At 54.8% G+C, this 20,233-nt stretch overlaps 1 protein-coding gene across 2 annotated transcripts; it reads left to right on the plus strand.

Annotated features, from left to right (window-relative positions):
• Positions 1-1,752: 1,752 nt before the first annotated feature.
• Positions 1,753-19,952, plus strand: SIGLEC15 (sialic acid binding Ig like lectin 15). Of its 2 annotated transcripts, XM_065935163.1 has the most exons (7): positions 1,753-2,035; positions 11,685-11,744; positions 12,160-12,543; positions 13,816-13,982; positions 14,099-14,196; positions 15,305-15,335; positions 17,212-19,952. In XM_065935163.1, the coding sequence occupies exons 1-7, from the start codon at positions 1,984-1,986 to the stop codon at positions 17,236-17,238; spliced, it is 819 nt and encodes a 272-aa protein (XP_065791235.1). In that variant the 5' UTR covers positions 1,753-1,983; the 3' UTR covers positions 17,239-19,952. The 2 variants fall into 2 exon arrangements, with proteins under 2 accessions (XP_065791235.1, XP_065791234.1); XM_065935162.1 differs by having other exon boundaries at positions 13,816-14,196.
• The last annotated feature ends 281 nt before the right edge of the window (positions 19,953-20,233 follow it).

Consider the following 20,233-nt stretch of genomic DNA (forward strand, 5'->3'; position numbering starts at 1 on the left):
AAGGCAGAGGAAAGGCTCTGGCAAAGGCTCCACTCCCCACAGAAGTCTCTCACTTCAATCCTTGTTACAAAAATCAACATACTTGGCCTCCCTCTAAAACTCTGGCCTACACACAGATATGCCTCTTTCCCATGGTTCTTCTCAGCATAGGGAATATAGGCTGGACTTTTCTTACTGAGACTATATTATTACCCAAAGTACAAACAGCTAAAAAGGAACTCTATCTCATCAATGTCAAGATATACACTTTTTCACACTTTAACATTTCTGAGATCAGGATATATACTATAGTCAGTGGCATCTTACAACTATGAAAAGGTAGAAATTTTTTTTTTCCATCAGTGGTATATAAAATAAGGGTGGATCTTTCAATGACATTTTAGAGTTTATGGAATAAATTGTTTCTGCCAAGTTCAGTTTTCTGGTTTTCTGGAGTTAGAGCAAATATCTTTGGCAGAGATAGGGAACTATCCATCAACATCTGTTTCCTTCTTCCCTTGTAATAAAACTTTAACTTGACCTTATGGTCGCCTAGCCAGTGACCACATTTCCAGGCCTCCCTGGCAGTAGGTGTGGTTGTTTGACGAACTTGGGGCCAATGGGATGTGAGCAGATGTGATGTGTACAACTTCTGGATCCTGGATAACAAAAAGACAAGACAGGGTTTCTGCCTTCCCCCTTCACACAAGCTAGACCTTGAACTGATATTCAGCTTCAGCCTTGAAGGTGTCAGCAATGCCCTGGGGGGTGGAGTGGGTAGCAGAGTCACAATATGAAAGAACCTAGATCTCTGAATGACCATGAGAAGCAAGGGCACCTGCCAACATAACAGCTCACTTTGGGACTGATTCATGGGAGACATCACCTTCTCTTTTTTTTAATCCATTATATTTGGGAATCACTGTTTGCCCAACAGGTTAACTTTTAACTGAACAAAAACACCTCTTCCTATTCAGCAACTGGCTCATCCTTGCCCACCCCTTGCCTGGCCACATTTTTGTCCAGTTTCCTTACTATCTCCTTGCAACAGATACTGAGACTCTGCCCCTCTCATGGGATATTTTAACCTGGCATGTTGATGTTCTGATCGTCTGACAAGGGCTGACTTGCTTAATAATTTTACTATTTCCCATTCATGCTGCTTGGTCATGTAACCATTGTCAATGAGGTTTACATTTTGGAGACGACTTTTTCCTTCCATCAATAATCATCACTTCAACACCTACATAAAAGTAAAGTGAAAGTCGCTCGGCCTCATCCGATTCTTTGCAAGCCCATGGGTGTGGTCCATGGAATTCTCCAGGCCAGAAATATTGGAGTGGGTAGACTTTCCCTTCTCCAGGGGATCTTCCCAACCCAGGGATCGAACTCAGGTCTACCCACATTGCAGGTGGATTCTTTACCAGCTGAGCCAGAAGGGAAGTCCAAGAATACTGGAGTTGGTAACCTATCCCTTCTCCTGTGGATCTTCCCAAGCCAGGAATCAAAAACCAGGGTCTCCTGCATTGCAGGCAGATTCTTTACCAACTGAGCTGTCGGGGAAGCTTCACCAAGATGAAAACTCATCCTGGCACGTTAAAAATATGGGAAGGGCTAGAGAAAGAAAGGAGGCAGGGATAGGGCAGGAGCGACAGAGGGAGGAAACCAAGAGAACAGCAGATTTGCCAAAGGGACGGCGGCCGCAGGAAAGTGTCCTGCATCTTCTGTATCCACTTCCCTGTTTCCCGTCCTGGAAAATCATCCGAGTGGTTCCCCTCTCGGTTTTCCACATGACTAAACCCCACGGGTCTCAGTTAATCACGCTTGGGCCCGCCTGGCTGCCTCTCAGTTCCTCTGGCGCCTGCAGAGCCCTGCAGGCTGTAGCCCCGGGCACACCGCCCACCCCCTCCCTCCTTCCTTCCCCCCTCACACCCACGCCAAGGAGGGGTCTCGCCAGGGGCCTGGCTGAGTGTGGGCCCGGCCCGGGTCTCCGGACCTCGCAGGATGGAAGTGTCCTTCCGACTCCTGGCCTGCTTGGTGTGCATCGTCCCGAGGGGTGAGTTTCCCAGTCTTCCCTCCAGCGCGTTTTCAGGAGGGAAGAGGTGCTCATAAACTTGGAGGGACAGTCCTCTCTCTGCACTCAGGGCAGCTGGGGTGCCAGAGCCTCCTGGCCTGTGAGAAGGGAGAGCTGCCCTTTGGGAGGCTGTGGTGACAGAGGCCATAACTCTAAGTCTAGGCTCTGCCTTGGGTTCTGGGGATGGAGGCAGTGCCGGGCTCCTCTGGGCCTCAGTCTCCCCACCTGTAGAAAGGCCGCCTTCCCCGCCCTTTGCTGAGGAGCCAGGGGGCACAACGGGCCAGCTCTGGGGAGGACAGGCGCTAGGTGGTGTTGTCATCCAAGCGCATCTTAGTGGGCTCCCCCTGGGAAAGCGGGGAGAGCACGCGGCTGGTTGGGGGTAAGGGTGGCACCTTCCTGTGGGCAGTAGGTAAGTGATTGAGGGCACCCTTCTGCCCAGCAGGAACCCCAAGAAGGGAGTGGGAACTCTTAGCAGCAGGCTTGAGTAACAGTGTCACTTCACTTAAGGTCATTTAGCTCAAGGAGTTGGTGTCCCTGGAAACAGCATATCTCAAAGTGTGGTCATAGACCATCTGCACCAGAATCCCAGGGGAGGCAAGCCTCTGTTAAAATGCACACTCCTCAGCTCTGCTCTGCAGAATCAGAAAATGTCAGGAGCAGGGCCCAGGAACCGGCATTGTCAACCGGGTGATTCTGATGCAGGATTCAGTCAAGGGCCACTGGGATAAATGACAAAGGCAGTCCTCATGTCCCCAGTGTCCAGGCCCCAGTCTTCTCCTCGACCCCACCTGGGCTGAAACATCCATCTCGTGACGATGTCCCTGGACTCAGCATCCAGGCCTGTCTGTGTGCAGCCTCTGGCCACTGACATCACGGTGCTCCAAGCTGTTAGTCTTCCGTAGGTGGAGTCCTGTCTCCACGACTGGATTATAAATTCCCACTGTCGGGTTCTCAGTCCTTTCTCTCTAGCTTTCAGCACGCCGCAGAGTCCTATTTGGGGCTGATTTGAATAGTAACAGCTGCTGCTGCTGCTGCTAAGTCGCTTCAGTCATGTCTGACTCTGCGACCCCACAGACGGCAGCCCACCAGGCTCCTCCATCCATGGGATTTTCCAGGCAAGAGTACTGGAGTGGGGTGCCATTGCCTTCTCTGAGAGTAACAGCAAGTACCTCTTATTAAGGGCTGGGCACTTTAAGTATTGGACTTCCCTGTGGTTCAGCTGGTAAAGAATCTGCCTGCAATGCAGGAGGCCTAGTTTCGATCCCTGGGTTGGGAAGATCCCCTGGAGAAGGGAAAGGCTACCCACACCAGTATTCTGGCCTGGAGAATTCCATGGACAGTCCATGGGGTCACAAAGAGTCGGATGCAACTGAGCGACTTGCACTCACTCACTCACTTTAAGTATTAATAATCATTCAAGTAAGCATCATAATCCTATGAGAAAGAAACTGTTACATTCTCTTTTCACAGATGAGAAAATTGAGACACAGAGAGGTTCAGTGAGTGGTGCAGGGTGAAGCTGGGATTTGCTCTTGGGGATGTGTGCCCCAATCTGGGACCACACCACCAGCTCCCACCCCACACTGCCCACAGTCCCACCCATAAAGCCCTGTGATGGCGGCTGATAGGGGAGGGGGTTTCTTTGGCCAAGTTGACCCAATTCAGAAATCTTTCTGGATGGTTTAGGGGTGGGCTTCCCTTGTAGCTCAGTCAGTAAAGAATCCGCTTGCAGCGCAGGAAACCTGGGTTCGATCCCTGGGTCGGGAAGATGCTCTGGAGAAGGAAATGGCAACCCACTTCAGCATTCTTGCCTGGGAAATCTCATGGACAGAAGAGCCTGGTGGGCTGCAGCCCATGGGGTCGCAAAGAGTCGGGCAAGACTGGCCAACTAACGCTTACTTACTCACATAGAGGGTGGGGCTGGAGGAGGTGACCCTCCCCAGGCCTGGGGGCAGACTGGAGAGTGGGTCAGGGAAGCACTGAATCTTGACTCTGCTATTTGCCACTGGGTGGCTCTGGGCATGCTTAGTCACTTCAGTCGAATCTGACTCTTTACGACCCTATGGACTGCAGTCTGCCAGGCTCCTCGGTCCATGGGATTCTCCAGGCAAGAACACTGGAGTGGGTTGCCATGCCCTCCACAAGAGGGTTTTCCAGACCAAGGGATCGAACCCGCATCTCCCGCGTCTCCCGCGTCTCCTGCAGTAGCACGAGGGTTCTTTACCACTAGCGCCACCTGCAGGTTGCCTAACTTCTCTGAGCCCCGTTAAATGCGGGTCCCCACCACCCCACAGGCGCTGTGAAGGAGAATCGGGTCATGGATGGAAGGCCCCCAGCAGCTGGCGCTCAGCAGTTGGGCGGTTATATGGCAGTGAAATGTTGCTCAAGTCAGATAGCTTCCAGGGCTGTTTTGTTTGGGATTGGTTTTTTTTCTCCTCTAAGAGTCAGCAGCTATGAATCAGACAAAAAAGACAAAAAAAATAAAAGAAAGAAAATTTAGAGGAAGCATGAGCAGTCACATGCTGAAGTACAAACCCTAAACCACACAAATGCTCCAGCTATGTGTCACAATCCTTCAGGCAGGGAGGCTGAGCATCCGTGGGAGCCTTGGCAGCCAGCCCAGGGAGGGGACCCCCTCTTCTCGTGGCCGGCAGCTGCTTCCTGCTTGAAACTGGGAGGTCATGAATTCTGGGGGAACAGCGTCTCACTGCCTGAAACCCCTCTGGGGTTGTTCACCCGGGAGCCTCTCCATGGGCTGGCAGGCCTGGAAGGGGCCAGAACTCGAGCAGCCAGAGGGCAGGGAGACCCCAGGTCACAGTCCCATCCTCTCACACCTGTGAGCAAGCATAGGGCCCTGGGCTGGCCTTTGGCAAAAGTGAAGAGGGAGGAATTCATGCAGAAAACACCCCCCTCCCATTTGCTGTGCCTTCTCCCTCGTACTGGCGCCCCCTACCTGCACCCGGTGTCCTGGGGCAACCCCTCATCCCCAGGGGGCCCACACGCTCTCCTTTCTCTTTCCCTTCTGTCTCCCAACAGATCTGCTGTTAGAAAGTGGGTGATGTCAGGGGACATGAGAGGTGGTGGGAAGAGCGGTGGTCTGGGAGCTCCGGTCACTTGGTGACCTCAGACAAGACCTCCGTTGGTCCCCAAATCTCTGATGACTGGTGCAGCGACTACAGTGGTTGTCAACATGAAGGACCATCGTGCTGGGCCTTTGATGGCAGCTCATTTCCTCTTCATCACAACCCCGCAAAGTGAAGCCCCTTGTCCCTGTTTTCAGGGATGCTCAAGGAGGTCAGGGGACTTCTGGGTGTCAGAGCCTGGATGAGACCTGGAGTCTCCTAGGGCCAGGCTTGCCCTTGACACTGCCTACACCTGTGTGCAGTGGATGGTGAGCCTGAGACAAAGCTTGGGGCTCAGAGAAACTTACTTTGTTAACTCTAAACTTCTGCAGAAAAACAAACTGGAAAGGCAAGATGATTTGCACAGTCACCCAAGGTCGTGGGGGGGTTATTTGGGACCTGGGGAAAGGTCAGGGACTGCTATCATGGGCCTAGCAGGAAATGAAGATGGGGTGATCCAGGACACTTCCTCTGTCCCTGGTGGCTACTGTGGCCAGCAGCTGGGACCGAGAAGTCCTGCCCCGGGAGGAGGAGGGGTGTAGGAACTAGGAGCACGGCAGGGACGGCTGAATCAGAACTCCCAAGAGCAACGCCAGTGACGGACACTGGCCCCGGAGCAGGCTCCATTCATGGTTCTGCATCTCCATCAGCCCAGCGAGAGGGTCCAGATCCACAACCACGCAGCCAGAGAGGCAAGGGTTAAAGGGGAAACAGGACAACCGAGGGCAGAGGCGAACAGCCAGGCCTTCCAACAGCTCACTTCTCCCTTTGCCTCCCCTGTCCCTGGGCCTGTGGGGTCTGCTTCTCGGTGGAGGATGGACTCCTGGTTCTGGTCCCTCCTCTCCCCTCTGGTCTCCACCATTTTCTCACTTTTTCTCTGCTGATAACCTGTCTGAACTGCTACGTGCAGGCCCGGAAGGCAGAGTTATTGAGAACAAACTGCGGGGCAGGAGGGAATCGGAAAAGTGGGAATGGAGTGTTCAGGTTCTGCAGATGTCTCTATCGCGAGTCCCTGTCCCACCTTGGCACCCCTGGCACAGGGCTTTGGAAGCTGGCCCTCAGTGCTGCAGCCCCCGACTTCCCGCAGTGAGCAGCCCCCGACCTCCCACAGTGAGCATCGTCACCATGGGGAGATGGGAGCAACTCAGAAAGCTTAGTAAGTGGCTGTGTGGGACCATCAAACATGGGCGCCTCTTTCCAAGTAGCTGAATTTGCTGGATAACTAATAACTTGTTTTAAAATACCTAGAAGTCTCTCGATTAATTTTAGATTGCCATATTTCTAAAATGCTTGCTAGACATCTTTGTCATTTTTATCAAGATATCATTTTTGGACATAGACTTTTAGATTTAAAAGTCTCCTTAGTAAACATCTACAGACGTCATTTCACAGATGAGCCCACTTAAGTCAGAGCTATGAGGATTCACCTAAAGTCACAAAGTCACGGCCAGTCTGAAGTGAAGTGACGTGAAGTTGCTCAGTCGTGTCTGACTCTTTGCAACCCCATGGACTGTAGCCGACCAGGCTCCTCAGTCCATGGGATTTTCCAGGCATGAATACTGGAGTGGGTTGCCATTTCCTTCTCCAGGGGATCTTCCCGACCCAGGGATCGAACTCGGGTCTCCCGCATTGTAGGCAGACGCTTTACCGTCTGAGCCACCAGGAAAGCCTAGCCAGGGCTATAACCCCAGACAGAGCCTGAGACCCCACCTGAGGGGCACACCTCTCACGGCAATAAACCCTTCCAAGGTGACTCAGGTCATGGCCGCGAGCACCTGTCCCAGCAGCCTGCTGTGGGGAGTGATGCCTCAAGGCCCTCTGCACTTACTCGTCCTCTGAAGGGTCCTATTTGTGCTGCACTTTGATCATTTCCCATCCTGAGTCATCACATTATTTTTTCTGAACCCTCCTCCCGGAACGAATGCTGATGATCATCCCTAGCTGCTTTCAGTGGACCTACAAACAGAAGTCACTTTCTAGCTTTTCAATCTGTTATTTCCCTAAGCTGGGAAGCTAATTAAACAAACTTGTTAGAACTGTAAGTAAATGAGAAACAAACAGTGGCTGAGCCAGGCTGTAAACACACTGAGGAGGAAACTGATTGGTACAGTAACTGTATCCCCAACACCCGGCACGGGGTTAAGCACCTGACAGACTCTCAATAAGCATCTACTGAGTGAAAAAATGCATGAATCAATGACCAGCTCTCAGGTTAGCCAAGGGCAAGGCCTGTGCTATTGCATGCCTAAGGTGTCAAGTCGAGCCACAGATAGTGCAGTGTCTGGAGCCAAAACAATCCCCCACTGCATTGCTTGAGTTTTGTGCCCAGAGTCCTCCTTCTGCACCCCTGAAAAGCACCACCCCCTGCTCCCTCCTGGTCCAAGTCTGTTTGCAGAGCTAGTGAAGGAGGGAATTAACATCACTGGGCGTTCGCTGAGTGCCAGCACTGTCCGGGTGGCCTTCATGGGTGACTTCATTCCATCCTCAATCTTATGAGGAAAGTACCATGTTCCACATTTTGCAGCAGAAGAGCCTGAGGCTTGGGACATTAAGCAACAGATATGGCCCAAAGATCTCCCTGTAAGTGGATCTGCCAAGAATGGTGCCAGGGACAGACTGGGTCCTTCAGACAAGTGAGAATGTCATCTACCTTCTTCACTGCACCCCGAGGCCCACCATTGAGGGGAGGCACTTCGGACAATAGGAAGAATGCAGGCCTCCAGGTGACACTCGGAGGCTGACAGAGATGAGGCAGAGAGAGTAGAGACCCTCCACATGAAAAAGGCTGTGCTTCCAGCTCAGGGGCCATCCCTGCCTGGTCCTAAGAGATATGCAGAAGCTTCGAGAAGGAATGGTAAATGTCACGGGAGCCAGGGAGTTTGGATTCCTGCCAAAGCAAATGCACTTGCTCCCTGGGTAATTCCTGTCGGGACTTCCCTCACCTCGAGTCCCCTGGGTGGACTCATCCAATAGTGAGTCCCCGTGCCGCCTCTTGGAAGCCCACATAGCAGGTAAACTGTCACACTTGGTGAAAGGGCCTCTGTGAGCCCTCTCTCCTCCTAGAGCAGAACTCAGGGAGGGAAGGGCCCTGGCTGATCATCTATACCACACGCCAGGAGGCTCCTAACCCAGGCTGCCATCCTCAGGCAGAGAGAGTCCAGGGATGTGACCCATATGTAGTCAAAATTCAGCCTCTCTACACCGGTGTTGAATTAAGTCTTGGGGACAGAGTTTGGGGTGAAGTAGAAAGAAATAGCTCTATTACTTTTCCAGGCAAAGGGCTAATGCCCTCAACACTGCCTTTTGGACACTGGGAAGAATGTGGGCCTCCCGGTGACCTAAACTGTGTGTCCTGCCCTGGAAGGGTAGTGAGGGATCATATAATGTTCAAGGAGCAGGGTGTGATGGGCTCACGGACTTTCTTCTGATTGGTTGCTTGTGACGTAATCGAGAGTCAGCATCATCTTCTGGTTTCAATTGGTCTGGGGTCTACACATTTGTGGGCGGCATGCAGTTAACTTCTTCTATCTGGTGGGATAGAAGTACCTGCAAAACAGCTAAAGGACATGCACAGAATATCACCTACAGTCCTTGTGTGGGTGTGTTAAATCACTCAGTTGTGTCCAAATCTTTGCAACCCCATGGACTGTAGCCCGCCAGGCTCCTCTGTCCATGGGATTCTCCAGGCAAGAATACTGGAGTGGGTTGCCATGTCCTTCTCCAGGAGATCTTCCAGACCCAGGGATCAAACCCGCATTTCTTCCATCTCCTGCATTGGCAGGCAAGTTCTTCACTGCTAGCGCCACCTAGGAAACCCCATAGTCCTTGAGGAAGGACTAAAGGTCCTTGACTTTATTTATTGGCTAAGGTGTTATTGTTTTGTCTTGCTTGATTGTTTTCCTTTCTTTTTGCATTTTCCCACTTCTCTGATGAAGTTTATTCTTTGACTAAGGTTTTTCTACGGACAAAAGGCAGGCAGAGGACATGGGTGGAGTCTATCCTGCGGAGGCCTCATAGGGTCCAGCTCAGTGACACTGCAAGGGGAAGACTTGGCTCTGCCTGGTTGGTCAAGTGACCTGGCCGAGTCTCTTGGCTCTCTGAGCCTCAGATTTCCTTCTCCGGGGGGTGGGGGGGGCGCAATAACCGAACCCCATGCATGGATTGCTGTGCTTATGAAATAAGATTCACAGTGTCTGCCCCCAAGCCCCAGAGTACATGTACTCTGGCCCCCTTATCCTCACATCTGCGTCGTCTATGCTGATGTCCATAATCCATTTCGCCGTTTGCCTAGAATCCCTGCAGCCTATCTCAAACCCCACTCCTTTCCCAAGGCGGCAGCTCGTCTCTCGTGGGGCCTCCAATCAGCCCCTGTCCACCCACCCTTCCTGCCAACATGGGCTCCCTCCTTTCTGCTCTCTCACACAATTCAAGTCAACATCAGCTACTACGGGCAGGTGCATGTTGGGCAACAGCTGCACAAATACGATCCCCACCCATGGTCCCTGCCCTCCAGGAGCCCCTGGGTGCCTGGACAAAAGACGCAGTTAAGTTCTGGGGAAAGGGGCACCAGACCCAGGCTTGGGGCTCAAGGAAAAGTCTCCCACTGCAGGATAACTCAGCAAGGTCTGGAGACAAGTAGGAAGGAGCTGGCGAGTGAAAGGGCACCCCCCCCCCCCCCCCCGCAACGTTCAGACAGAGAGATCACTGTTCGTGTCCCTTCTGGCAGGCTTTAGTGTAACTACGGGTTCACAGACCTGGCACCCTTTCTGAGCTGTGAGCTCCAATAGGCTGATAAATTATTCTCTTGTTCTTTGTAGCCCCAGCTCTGGTCCCAGTGCCTGGCTTTGAGGGGGGATGTGTCCAAGCAACATCAAACAACCCCTGGGGAATCGGTGCCTGGCTCCATGATGCCTGTGAGAGGCAGGAGGTCAGAGGAGGCTGAGGTTACAGAGGGTGGGGGCACGGGGAGACTGAGGCAGGGGCTGAGCCTCGAGATTGGGAGGTGCTTTCTGCAGCTGGAAGTACTGAATGAATGAGCAAACCTTCATAAAGTTTTCTCAAATTTGGAAGTAGGCCCTCTGATTATTAAAAACTGGGCAAACAAGCTCTTACTAGGCATAGACGTGGAGTCCCCAGCTGGGGTTCAAAAGTGTACTTCCATCTGTCCAGAAGAAAGGAGATTCGGCTTAGAAACAGACTGCATGGGAAGGAAAGAAAAAAAGTTGTGGTTTTATTTCACTGCAAGCTCAGCGCAATCCCAAAGTGAGGTTTTATGTGAGACACAGCTCACACAAACCATTTGGTACCCCACTCTGCCTGGCCCAGCACATGTGGAGGCCCCGGGCTCAGGACACTGCAGATAGAGTCCCAAGTGGCCAGTGAGGCTGGAGTGGGGCAGGTGAAGGGCTGGGACATCTGCCAGGGAGGACAAGGCTTATGGGTCCAGGAGAGCCACGATGGGATCTGAGGAGGGCCATCACAGAGGGGAGGAGAAGGCTCCAGACAGCAACAGTGGCCACATGAGGGGCAGGAGACATTGGTTCTGGGAATGTTGCTCTCCTTGGATAAGGCCCGAATTTCTATGCCCATACGGCACTAGAGGAGAGGAGTCAGGCAGGCCTGAGTCTGAATGCCCAGGACGAATGCCCTGACCTGTAGATTATCCATAGCGGGAATGGGTTCCCTGGAGGATGGTCTGCCGGCTGTGAGCTGAGGGGACTCCCACCCAAGATACAAATTGGGCTACCGCCAAGAGCAAAGAGCACTGGACTTGGGAGTCATGTGATGCGATGTATGTGAAAGAACTTGGTAAACTGCAAAGCCCTTTGGAAATACAGGGGCTATATATTATTCCCTGTAGAGACCCCTGCACCCAGGCACCAGAGACTCAGCCTGCCCCCCTTCCTAGAGGAGGCACCCCTTGGCCTGATCCTCCCAGCACTGACACCCATCCGCCCACCCTGTTCACACTTCTCCCAAAGAAGCACACATCTGCAACAACAGAGGCAGTGAGTGGTCTCCAGCCCTCCCTAAGCTGCAGCAGAGTGCGGCTTGAAGACCTTAGTGCAACCACACTTCGGAGGCCCATGACTTAGGAGGTGAGGAAACCTGAGCCCAGAAGCTCTTGTGCAGAGCAGGAAGGCAGCATTAAAGGTCTGCCCTCCTGGTCTCTCAGCTCCCTGTCTGGACACTGGCCTATTGGAAAGCCCACTTGGGTGAAACTGGAGCACAGAGGAACCTCAGTCACCAACTCAATGCATCAGCTTCAAAACATACCACCCCCTCCCAAGGCCTCCGTTGCCCCTCTGTAAACGGGAATGTGGCTCTCCTTGGGTAAGGCCCGAGTTTCTATGCCTTAGTGCATTAGAGTGCAGCAGAGGAGCCAGGCGGTCCCGAGTCTGAGCATCAGCTTTGCCTCATCCTAGCTGTGTGACTTCAGGCAATTACTCAACCTCTCTGTGCCCTGGTTTATTAACATGCAACCTGGGACGAACTCTTCTTACCTCTAGGATCACTTGTGAGAACTAAGAGAGATACCACTGGGAACTTGCTCAACACAGAGATGAACAGTAAGTGCCTTTACTATTATCATCATCAGGTGGGGGCTGGGGGTGGGAAGGGTCTGTAAGCACAGGTCCCCGGGGTTTTCTGAAGCAGGGCAGGTTTGATGGAGAAGAGGTTGGGAACACTGGACCCGTAGGTGAGGTGGGACGTGCTGAGTGAGGCAAACAGTCCCAGGGAAGCGGGGATGCGGAGAGGGGGTGGCTGGAGGGGCAGGGGAAGATCCAGGCAACTAGAAAGTCACGGGAGTCAAGGTCCTGGGAGATGCCTCTGGAGTCCTCGGGAGGGTTTCCAGACTCGCCCCCACCCCGACTCGCGAGGGGAGGAGGGTGCTTCCTGCGCCCCAGGGGTTTCCAGGCGCCTCGGGGTGCGGGTAGGGGGGACGCCCTCGCCCGCGCTGCCCGCCCGCCCGCCCGCCCGCAGGTGCACCCGCCCAGCGCTGGTCCATGCAGGTCCCGGCAGAGGTGAGCGCGACGGCGGGCGAGGCCGCGGTGCTGCCCTGCACCTTCACGCACCCGCACCGCCACTACGACGGGCCGCTCACGGCCATCTGGCGCGCGGGCGAGCCGTTCGCCGGCCCGCAGGTGTTCCGCTGCGCCGCGGCGCGAGGCAGCGAGCTGTGCCAGACGGCGCTCAGCCTGCACGGCCGCTTCCGGCTGCTCGGCAACCCGCGCCGCAACGACCTGTCGCTGCGCATCGAGCGCCTCGCGCTGGCCGACGACGGCCGCTACTTCTGCCGCGTCGAATTCGCGGGCGACGTCCACGACCGCTACGAGAGCCGCCAGGGCGTCCGGCTCCGCGTGACGGGTGAGCGCGCCGCCCGACCTCGCTCGCCGCGCGGTGCGGGCTCTGGGCTGGGATCCGAGGGGTTACAACGGGCACACCCCTTCCTCTAGGGCAGGGTGCTCTCATACCTGGAAGGGCCACAAGCGCCCCCACCACCCGCCCCCGGTAACTGGTTCAAAGGCTGCGGAATCCTGGCCCCGGGACGGGCTGGGTGGAGCCTGGAATGGGTGCTGCAATGAAGCTTGTAGAGAGTGAGTGTGCCCCAACAGCCCTGAGACTAGCGGGGAGAATACGAGGAACGATCACCTTAAATATGGCAAGGACTGCAGTGGCCGTGTGCACTGAAGGGGGCCCAGGGAACCCACCGCGTGCCCAGCACTTCGCTAGACCCTGAGGTTTAAGGATGAGGGGGTGGGGGGTTGCAGAATCCTAGAAGGGTGATTCGCAAGCGTGGTAGCTCTGGAATGACTTAAGGAGCTTTCTTTTTAAAATCCAAGACCCCTGCTATGGGAGACCCAGGCATTATGGGTTTAGTTTGGCTCTGCCAAGAACCACTCATGTGCCCTTGGGCTGGCTGGGCAGCCTCTCTGTCCGCCTCAGTCTCAGGGATTCGGTGAATCTGTCTCCACTTGAGATGTCAGTGAGGCTGTCTGGGAGGTGCCCTTGAAATCTCTCCATCAGACCGCCCCCCCCCTCCACCCAACTACCCGCCTCGAACGGGCGGCTGCCTGCGTGCATACTGTCGCTTCAGTCGCTCCCCACTCTTTGCGACCTCTACCCACCAGGCTTCTCTGTCCATGGGATTCTCCAGGCAAGAATACTGAGTGGGTTGCCATTCGTTCTCCAGGGGATTTTCCCGACCCAGGGATCGAACCCGGGTCTCTTACGTCTCCTGCATTCACAAGTGGGTTCTTTACCACTAGTACCACCTGCGGAAGCCCCAATCATGCGCTGCCACGTAATAATGACGTCTAGAAAGCACTTGCACAGGCACCCCACATGAATTAACTTGTCAGATCTCCCCCAGAACCTCACAAAATAAGTGATCCCCATTTTACACGTGAAGAAACTAAGGCCCAGAGCGATGGAATAACGCCAAAGGCCACACCTGTTCTGGGAACCCAGACGCCCTGGCGCCCTGAGCGGCGCCTCCTTCCTCTCACCTCCTATCCCCGCTCCCTCCTCCAACCCTCTCCGCGAAGGGGACAGGGAGGGCTGCCCCTTGCCCTTGCCCGCCGCTGCTCTGACCGCGTTTTGCTTTCTCCTGGGTCCTCCTCCGGCCGCCGCCCGCAGCCGCTCCGCGGATCGTCAACATCTCTGTGCTGCCAGGCCCGGGGCACGCCTTCCACGCGCTCTGCACGGCTGAAGGGGAGCCATCGCCCGCCCTCACCTGGTCCGGCCCGGCCCTGGGCGACGGCTTGGCCGCCACTCGGAGCCCAGGTCATGATCCCGGCCACCAGGTGACCGCCGAGCTGCCCGCGCTGGCCCACGACGGCCGCTACACGTGTACGGCCTCCAACAGCCTGGGCCGCGCCGAAGCCAGCGTCTACTTGTTTCGTTTCCACGGTGCCTCCAGGGCCTCGACGACCGCCCTCCTGCTCGGCGCGCTCGGCCTCAAGGCGCTGCTGCTGCTCGGCGTTCTGGGTGTTCGGGCCGCTGCCCATCATCGCCTAGGTGGGTGCGACTCTGGGCTAGGATGGGTGCTCAGGGCAAGTGGGGCTCTCCTCCAGGCTGACCACCTGGCATGACACAACTGGAACATCATTTATGCACAGGTGCATCTCCCTCCCCTCCCTGATCAAGCCCAGGAGGTATCAGCCAGTATAAGCCCATTTTACCATCAGGAAGCTGAAGCCAGAGAGGTTAGAGAACTCGACTCCAGCCTCGAGTCACAGAGACACAGACTCACCCTTTTGCCGAGTGCCCCATAAATGACTCATCCAGAAGGGCTCTGACCACACACAGACTTTCCCAAATAGCACCATTTCATTGATTAGGTTGCAACAGTATCCCGAGCACCAACTGCATGCTGCATAGGTGCTGGAAATAAACAGAGATGAATATGACATGGTGCCCTGCCCTTGAATGGGATGCTGAGAAGTAAGCAGATAATTGCAGTCTGCAGAGAGAAGTGCGGTCAACCCAGGTACTGCAGAGGCCCAGAGTATGTGTGCCTCTCTCTGATGGGGCATCGGGACGGGAGCCAGGCGGCAAGGCTGTGCACAGTAAAGGGAGGCTAAACCAAAAGCTGTAAGCAGCTGGGAGCTGGAGAACAAGGAGCTGGTAGTGCTCCTAGCAGAAGGAACAGCATCTATCCAAGCTTGGAAGCTTGAACTAGCAAGCTATCTTCAGAGAGCTGAGGTCACCCCTCCCTACTCTCACTAAGCTGGATGGGAGATTTGTTCTGTGCCCCAGAGAAGGGGCTTCCCAGAGCCTCTCAGCTCACCCAGGTGAGTAGCACCAGCCTCAGACTCTCCCGGGATGAAATCCAAAATTTGTCACAGTTGCCTTGGCTGCCATCTTTGCTGGGACCGTGCTGGCTTTCTCGCAGGGTCTTCAAACCCACCAAGAATTCTGTGCTTCAGGGGCCTCAGGAAAGCAGGTCTTCCTGCTCCTCACTCCCTAGGTAACTGTCATCTTTCAGGTCACTCCTTCACCTTCTGCTGGCTAGCTCGTCTCCCTCCAGACCGCTCTCACGGCGGGGTGGGAATGGACAGCAGGGCTTGGAGCCCAGAGGCCACCGTAAAGATTCATGCCTCCTCTCTCTCTCTTCCTCACACAGAGCACCCAGTCACCCCGGACGCTCCGCCAAGGTAAGTGAGCTAGCCCACCCCCACCTCGCCCCTCTCTGGTTCCCACTGGCAAAGGGGTGCGGGCTTCTCAGGCAGAGCGGCGCAAGAGGAAACAATGGACAACGGGCCGGGGCGGGGGTTCTAGCCCTTCTCAGTGTCAAGGCTCTCCCTGCTGCCTCTTGAAGCTCCCGCTCCTTCAGTCTGCCAAGGCTGACCAGCGAGACCAGGCCACGCCGACCTGCTTCGGCTCTGCCGTCCCACCACGTTCCCAGCACTGACTTTGGGCCTCGCGCTGGCCGTCTCCCAGACCAGCTGCCTGGTGTCCATGCTGTTGAAGGTCATTTTTCTGTGTCTGCATTATCTCTGCACCGAGAGGTGTCCCTGAAGACGGTGTTTTCCCTCCAATAGTGCCCAGTGTTCTAGAACAGATCCGCACAAAAGCCACCATCGGGCAATCATTGTCTCAGACACCCTGCTGAATGAAGGCTTTGCATGCAAAATGTCAGTAGAGGTACTGAGGGCTTAGTTGGGGGCCCACAGACCTAAAAGGTAGGAAGGTACCCCTTCTTGGTGTCTGTCCAAATGAAGGCCCGTGTTGAAGAACAAACGCTGTCTGGGATGCTTGGGGGAGGCAGGAAGCTGGTGACAGCCATCTAGGACCCTTTAGACAAGCCTAGGCACTCCTATAGCTCCACTCCACCTGGGCCTGGGGGCTGGGAGAGCCACACTGCCAGCCCAGAACCCTCTCTGCGGATGTCCACTCAGCAGTCCCCCACATTCTCGTATACCTGTGCAAAGTCCCTTTTCTCTGCTAACTTACTTACCACACCAGGGCACCCAAATCAGATAGCTGACTGTTGCTCAAAATATCTGTTGATCCCTACCATGTACTGGACGCTGTTTTGGGTGCTAAAAGTAAAGCAAAAATCCTCCATCTCAGAGAACTCACACTTGAACATGGAGAATTTTAATAAACACCTAAACAAGAGTTGTTAGATTATAAAATAAGAACTGTGAAAAGAAAAAAACAAAAATGGACACGGCAATAGAATAAAGCCCCAGGAGAGGGAGGTGCCACTGGGTTGTGGCTGCTTCAGGCCCGTCATCCTGCCTGAGGACACCGAGAGATGGGAGGCAGGCACCCATACAGGCAGGTAAGGGTGCTGGGGGCGACCCAGGAGGCAAAGGCTCAGGTCTGACCCAAGAAGTGGGCAGGGAAAGCAGGCAGGCTGCGGGATTTACCCTGAGTGCGATGAGAAGTCAGTGAGTGGTTTAAGTTGGGCCATTCGCCTACTTAACAGGAGTGGAGGCAGGAGAACTGTGAGGGCTGTTGATCAGGACTGCGGCTGGCTCTGCTGCTTGGCTGAAGGTGGCAACAGAGAGGGTGGGGAGATGGGGCAGACAGAGGCAGGGCAGACAGAGGCCTGCTGGGCCGCGCAAGCAAAGGAGGGAGCCAGCAGTTCTGGAGCTAAACCCTGGTGCCGCTTACTGAGCTGAAGGCGAGGAGAGAAGAGGGGCGGTGGAGAGCCTCAGGTGGGCACGCAGGCAGGTACGGCATGGGGCGTCTAGGCCTGAGAGGCCCAGAAGGATGTCCCAGAAGTCAGGAGAGCATCTGGAGCTCAGGAGGCCTGGCCTGGAGGTGGGTTTTGAAGCCACAGACGAATCCCTTTGAGGAGACGGAGACTCTGATCTGCGACGCTGTCACCTGGATGTCCCTTCCTTGGTCTGCAAGTTCTGCCGCTGCCCCGCCTCCAACCTTTGCTTGGTCTCCAGGCCCTGCTGGACGTAGGCCCCAGATGCCCACCTCATCCCCGCTTCCACCCTTTCCTAGGCTGGGGTTTGGGCAGTCAGAGACCTCTCCTGTTTGGGTGGTCAGCCAACTTTCTCCTGTCCACAGGCCCCAGGCTCAGGAGTCCAATTATGAAAATTTGAACCAGATGAGCCCCCGGGGCCCACCAGCAGCTGTGTGTTCACCGTGAGGAGCCCGTTGGCCACCCGTATCCACTGGTCACTGCAAGGAACAAAAGCCAACAGGAGGCTTGGCTGGGATGGCCCTTCCTGGCTCCCGGGCACTGTGACAGCCCCAGCCCGGCGACACCCGGAGGTCAGGACCGTGCTCACAGAGGCTCAGAGGTCTCCCGTATGGACTTCAGTCTTCGAGCCCCAGCAATATTTCTCTCTATGGGGCAGCAGTTTGAAAGTGTGTGTGTGTGTGTGTGCGTGCGCATGTGTGCACAGGAGCCCAAGTGTGACCTTTCTGGAAAGCTCTTTTCACCTTTTCTTACTTAGAACAGAGCAAAGCAGGCAGGACACTGGTCAGAGGGGTCTCCAGGCCCCGGCTCCATCTGGGTTCTGTCACTGACTTGCTATGGGGGCCAAGGCACTTTTTCACTTCTCTGTTGAACTTGTTCACTATCAAACACCGATAGTTTTATTCTTCCCTCCCGGCTTAGGGACTCTCAGGGTCTGAGCACAAAGTGGACGTGGAAGGGCTTTGGGCAGTACAAGGCTGTCCACAGACGTGAGCAGGGTTACAGGCTCCTCCTTGCAGAGCCGCCCCCGGCCCCAGCCCCGCTGAGAGTGAGGAGTCCAGAGAGCAAGCCCGTGGCTGGGCCGTGCCGCCCTGCAGTCCCAGGAACCTCGACTCAGCGGCGAGGACAAGTCCAGTGTTCCCGCACCCTGGGGTCTCCTCTGCGACTGCCCACACTCTGCCCACCTCTCACCCCATCGGCTGCTCTGCCCTGCCTTCAGCTGGGACCTCTGGGAAGAGCAAAAAAAAACACTCATCATCTCAAAGCATCTGAAAATTCACTGTCCTTAAGGACCACAAGCCAGGAGGTGTGAGGACAGTCTGAGTCACAGCGGGTCCGTGGGTAAAGCAGCCACAGCTCTGACCGCCCTCCACCTGCTTCTTCCCTGGATGTGCACCAGCCAGAAGCCCCAGGAGTTTCCCACCTGTCTGAGTGCTGCCAGGCTGCCTCCGGGCCACGGCCTTCCATCCTCATGCTGGATCGTTTTAGCTCCTGCAGTCCTTGGGGACGGGTTGGGCGGGGGGAAGCATGCTTGGGACCAGGACAAGCTGGTGAGAGAAAAGGGTCACAGAGATGGGGGACTCAAGAGGCAGCAGAAACACACTTTCTTTCCTCCAGAACTTTTCCAGAAGCTGCAGTGGTAGCTGGGGTGCTCTGGGGTGAGCACGGGGTCCTTTCTGATGTTTTCTGCAGAGATGGTGCAAAGGCTGAAGGGTCTTCACATGTTAACAAGCAGGGCGGGGGGTTAGGAGGTTCCTCCCCTCCTCCTGGAGCCATCGCCAGAGTAAAAGGGTGATGGCGGCTCACGGTTAACTCAGGACCCATCGGGAGCCTGTCTGACTTAGAGCGTCTGCCTGGTCTTTGAGGCTAGCTCCACAGCCAAGAAAAAGTGATAGGAATTGTATCATGTGCATTGTTTTGTGCTAGCAGTTGGGCCAGGTGTTTGGGGATATAGAAGTGAGTAAGGCTGGGCTAGGTCATGCTGCATTAACAAACCCCAGTCACAGTGACTGGAGCAGTTAGGTTTCTTCTCTTCAAAGCTGCCTGCTTGGCACAGATCATCAAGAGGCTGTGTGTATTATACTTACTCAGGGATCCAGCCTCCCAGGGGCCCACCCTCTCTAATGTGCATTACTGGGTTGGATTAAAAAAAAATCTCCAGAAGGTCTTCCACTTGGGATCATAGTTCATTGGCCAGAACTAGCCAGTGGAAGGAGGGAAGCCAGAGCCTTTGGGAATAGCCCTGAGGATTTCACAGGGGGACTCTTTAGAGGTTCTCATGCTAGTGAGCAACACAGACCAGTAAGTGGGAATCACATAAGGGCATCAGTCTGCTGGGGGTTCTATAGGAGCACCTAAAAAGGGGTGACTGACCCAGTCTTCCTGGAGGAGGGGACGTGGAGATGGTACACATTGGCCATGTAAATGGGGGAGAATGGAGATTGAGAGGTAAGGGGGAAAAAAAACAGAAGGGACATTCTGAGCGAAGGCCAGGAGGTGGGACACAGCGTGCTGTCTAAGCAGTTGGAAGTTGCTGGAGCACCGGGCAGAGGCAGTGTGTCTGGAGCCGAGGCTGCAACCTGGAGGCTCCTGGGTGCTGCCCCAGCAAGAATGAGCAGCTGAGCCTGGGTTTCTACCTTTGGACAGAGCAGCATTTTCCCGATGGCTTCCAAAGATCAGCTGCATCAGGGACACCTGGGGAGCCTGTTCAACTCCTCATTCTCAGCACCCCCTGGACCACCCAAATCACAGGGTCTATGAAGGCAGGGTCTATAGACAAAATATCAGGGGGATTTTGGCCCTAACTTTGTAATATGATCATTTTCAAACACACACACACAATCTGATCACCCAGATACCCACCACTTACATTCAATACTTACTAACATTTTGCCGTATTAGTTTAATGCATGTGTGTGTGTGTGTGTGCACACGCGCGCGTGCGTGTGCATTTGGCTGAACCATTCGAGAGTGAATTGCGGACATCACAGTACTTGACCCTTAAACATCTCAGCTGTGTCTCCTGAGAACAAGTGCTCTCTCCACCATAACCTCAATGCCGTTATGACATTTGAGAAAATTAGCAATTATTTAATAATATCGTTGTATCGCCCACATTCATATTTCTCCAATTGTCCTTTTTTAGCTTGTCTCTAATCAGTTGACTCCAGGTGATTTTTAGGCGAGACAGACCGGAGACTCCCTCTGAGTCAGCCCACTTGTCAGGGTGCTGGCTGGCCCCGGTGATCCTCCCTGCAGTGTCTGCGCTTGGAGGAGGACTTCCCGCGGGCCGGGACAGCAGTCTTCCTCTCTGCTGCAGGGTTTCAGGTGCAAAGATGGACCAGGGGGAGGCCCAGGGAGGAGGGAGAGCCCAGGCAGCTGCCTGCC

Source organism: Muntiacus reevesi, chromosome 4 (genome assembly GCF_963930625.1).
Source record: "Muntiacus reevesi chromosome 4, mMunRee1.1, whole genome shotgun sequence".
Lineage (NCBI taxonomy): Eukaryota > Metazoa > Chordata > Mammalia > Artiodactyla > Cervidae > Muntiacus > Muntiacus reevesi.

What these genes read in the sequence shown, in the direction of transcription:
- SIGLEC15 (XM_065935162.1), top strand. Translation starts at nt 1,984, where the DNA reads ATGGAAGTGTCCTTCCGACTCCTGGCCTGCTTGGTGTGCATCGTCCCG. An exon ending in CGTCCGGCTCCGCGTGACGG is followed by an intron (nt 12,544 to 13,815) that starts GTGAGCGCGCCG and finishes CGCCGCCCGCAG; the next exon opens with CCGCTCCGCGGATCGTCAAC. An exon ending in CGCTGCCCATCATCGCCTAG is followed by an intron (nt 14,197 to 15,304) that starts GTGGGTGCGACT and finishes TTCCTCACACAG; the next exon opens with AGCACCCAGTCACCCCGGAC.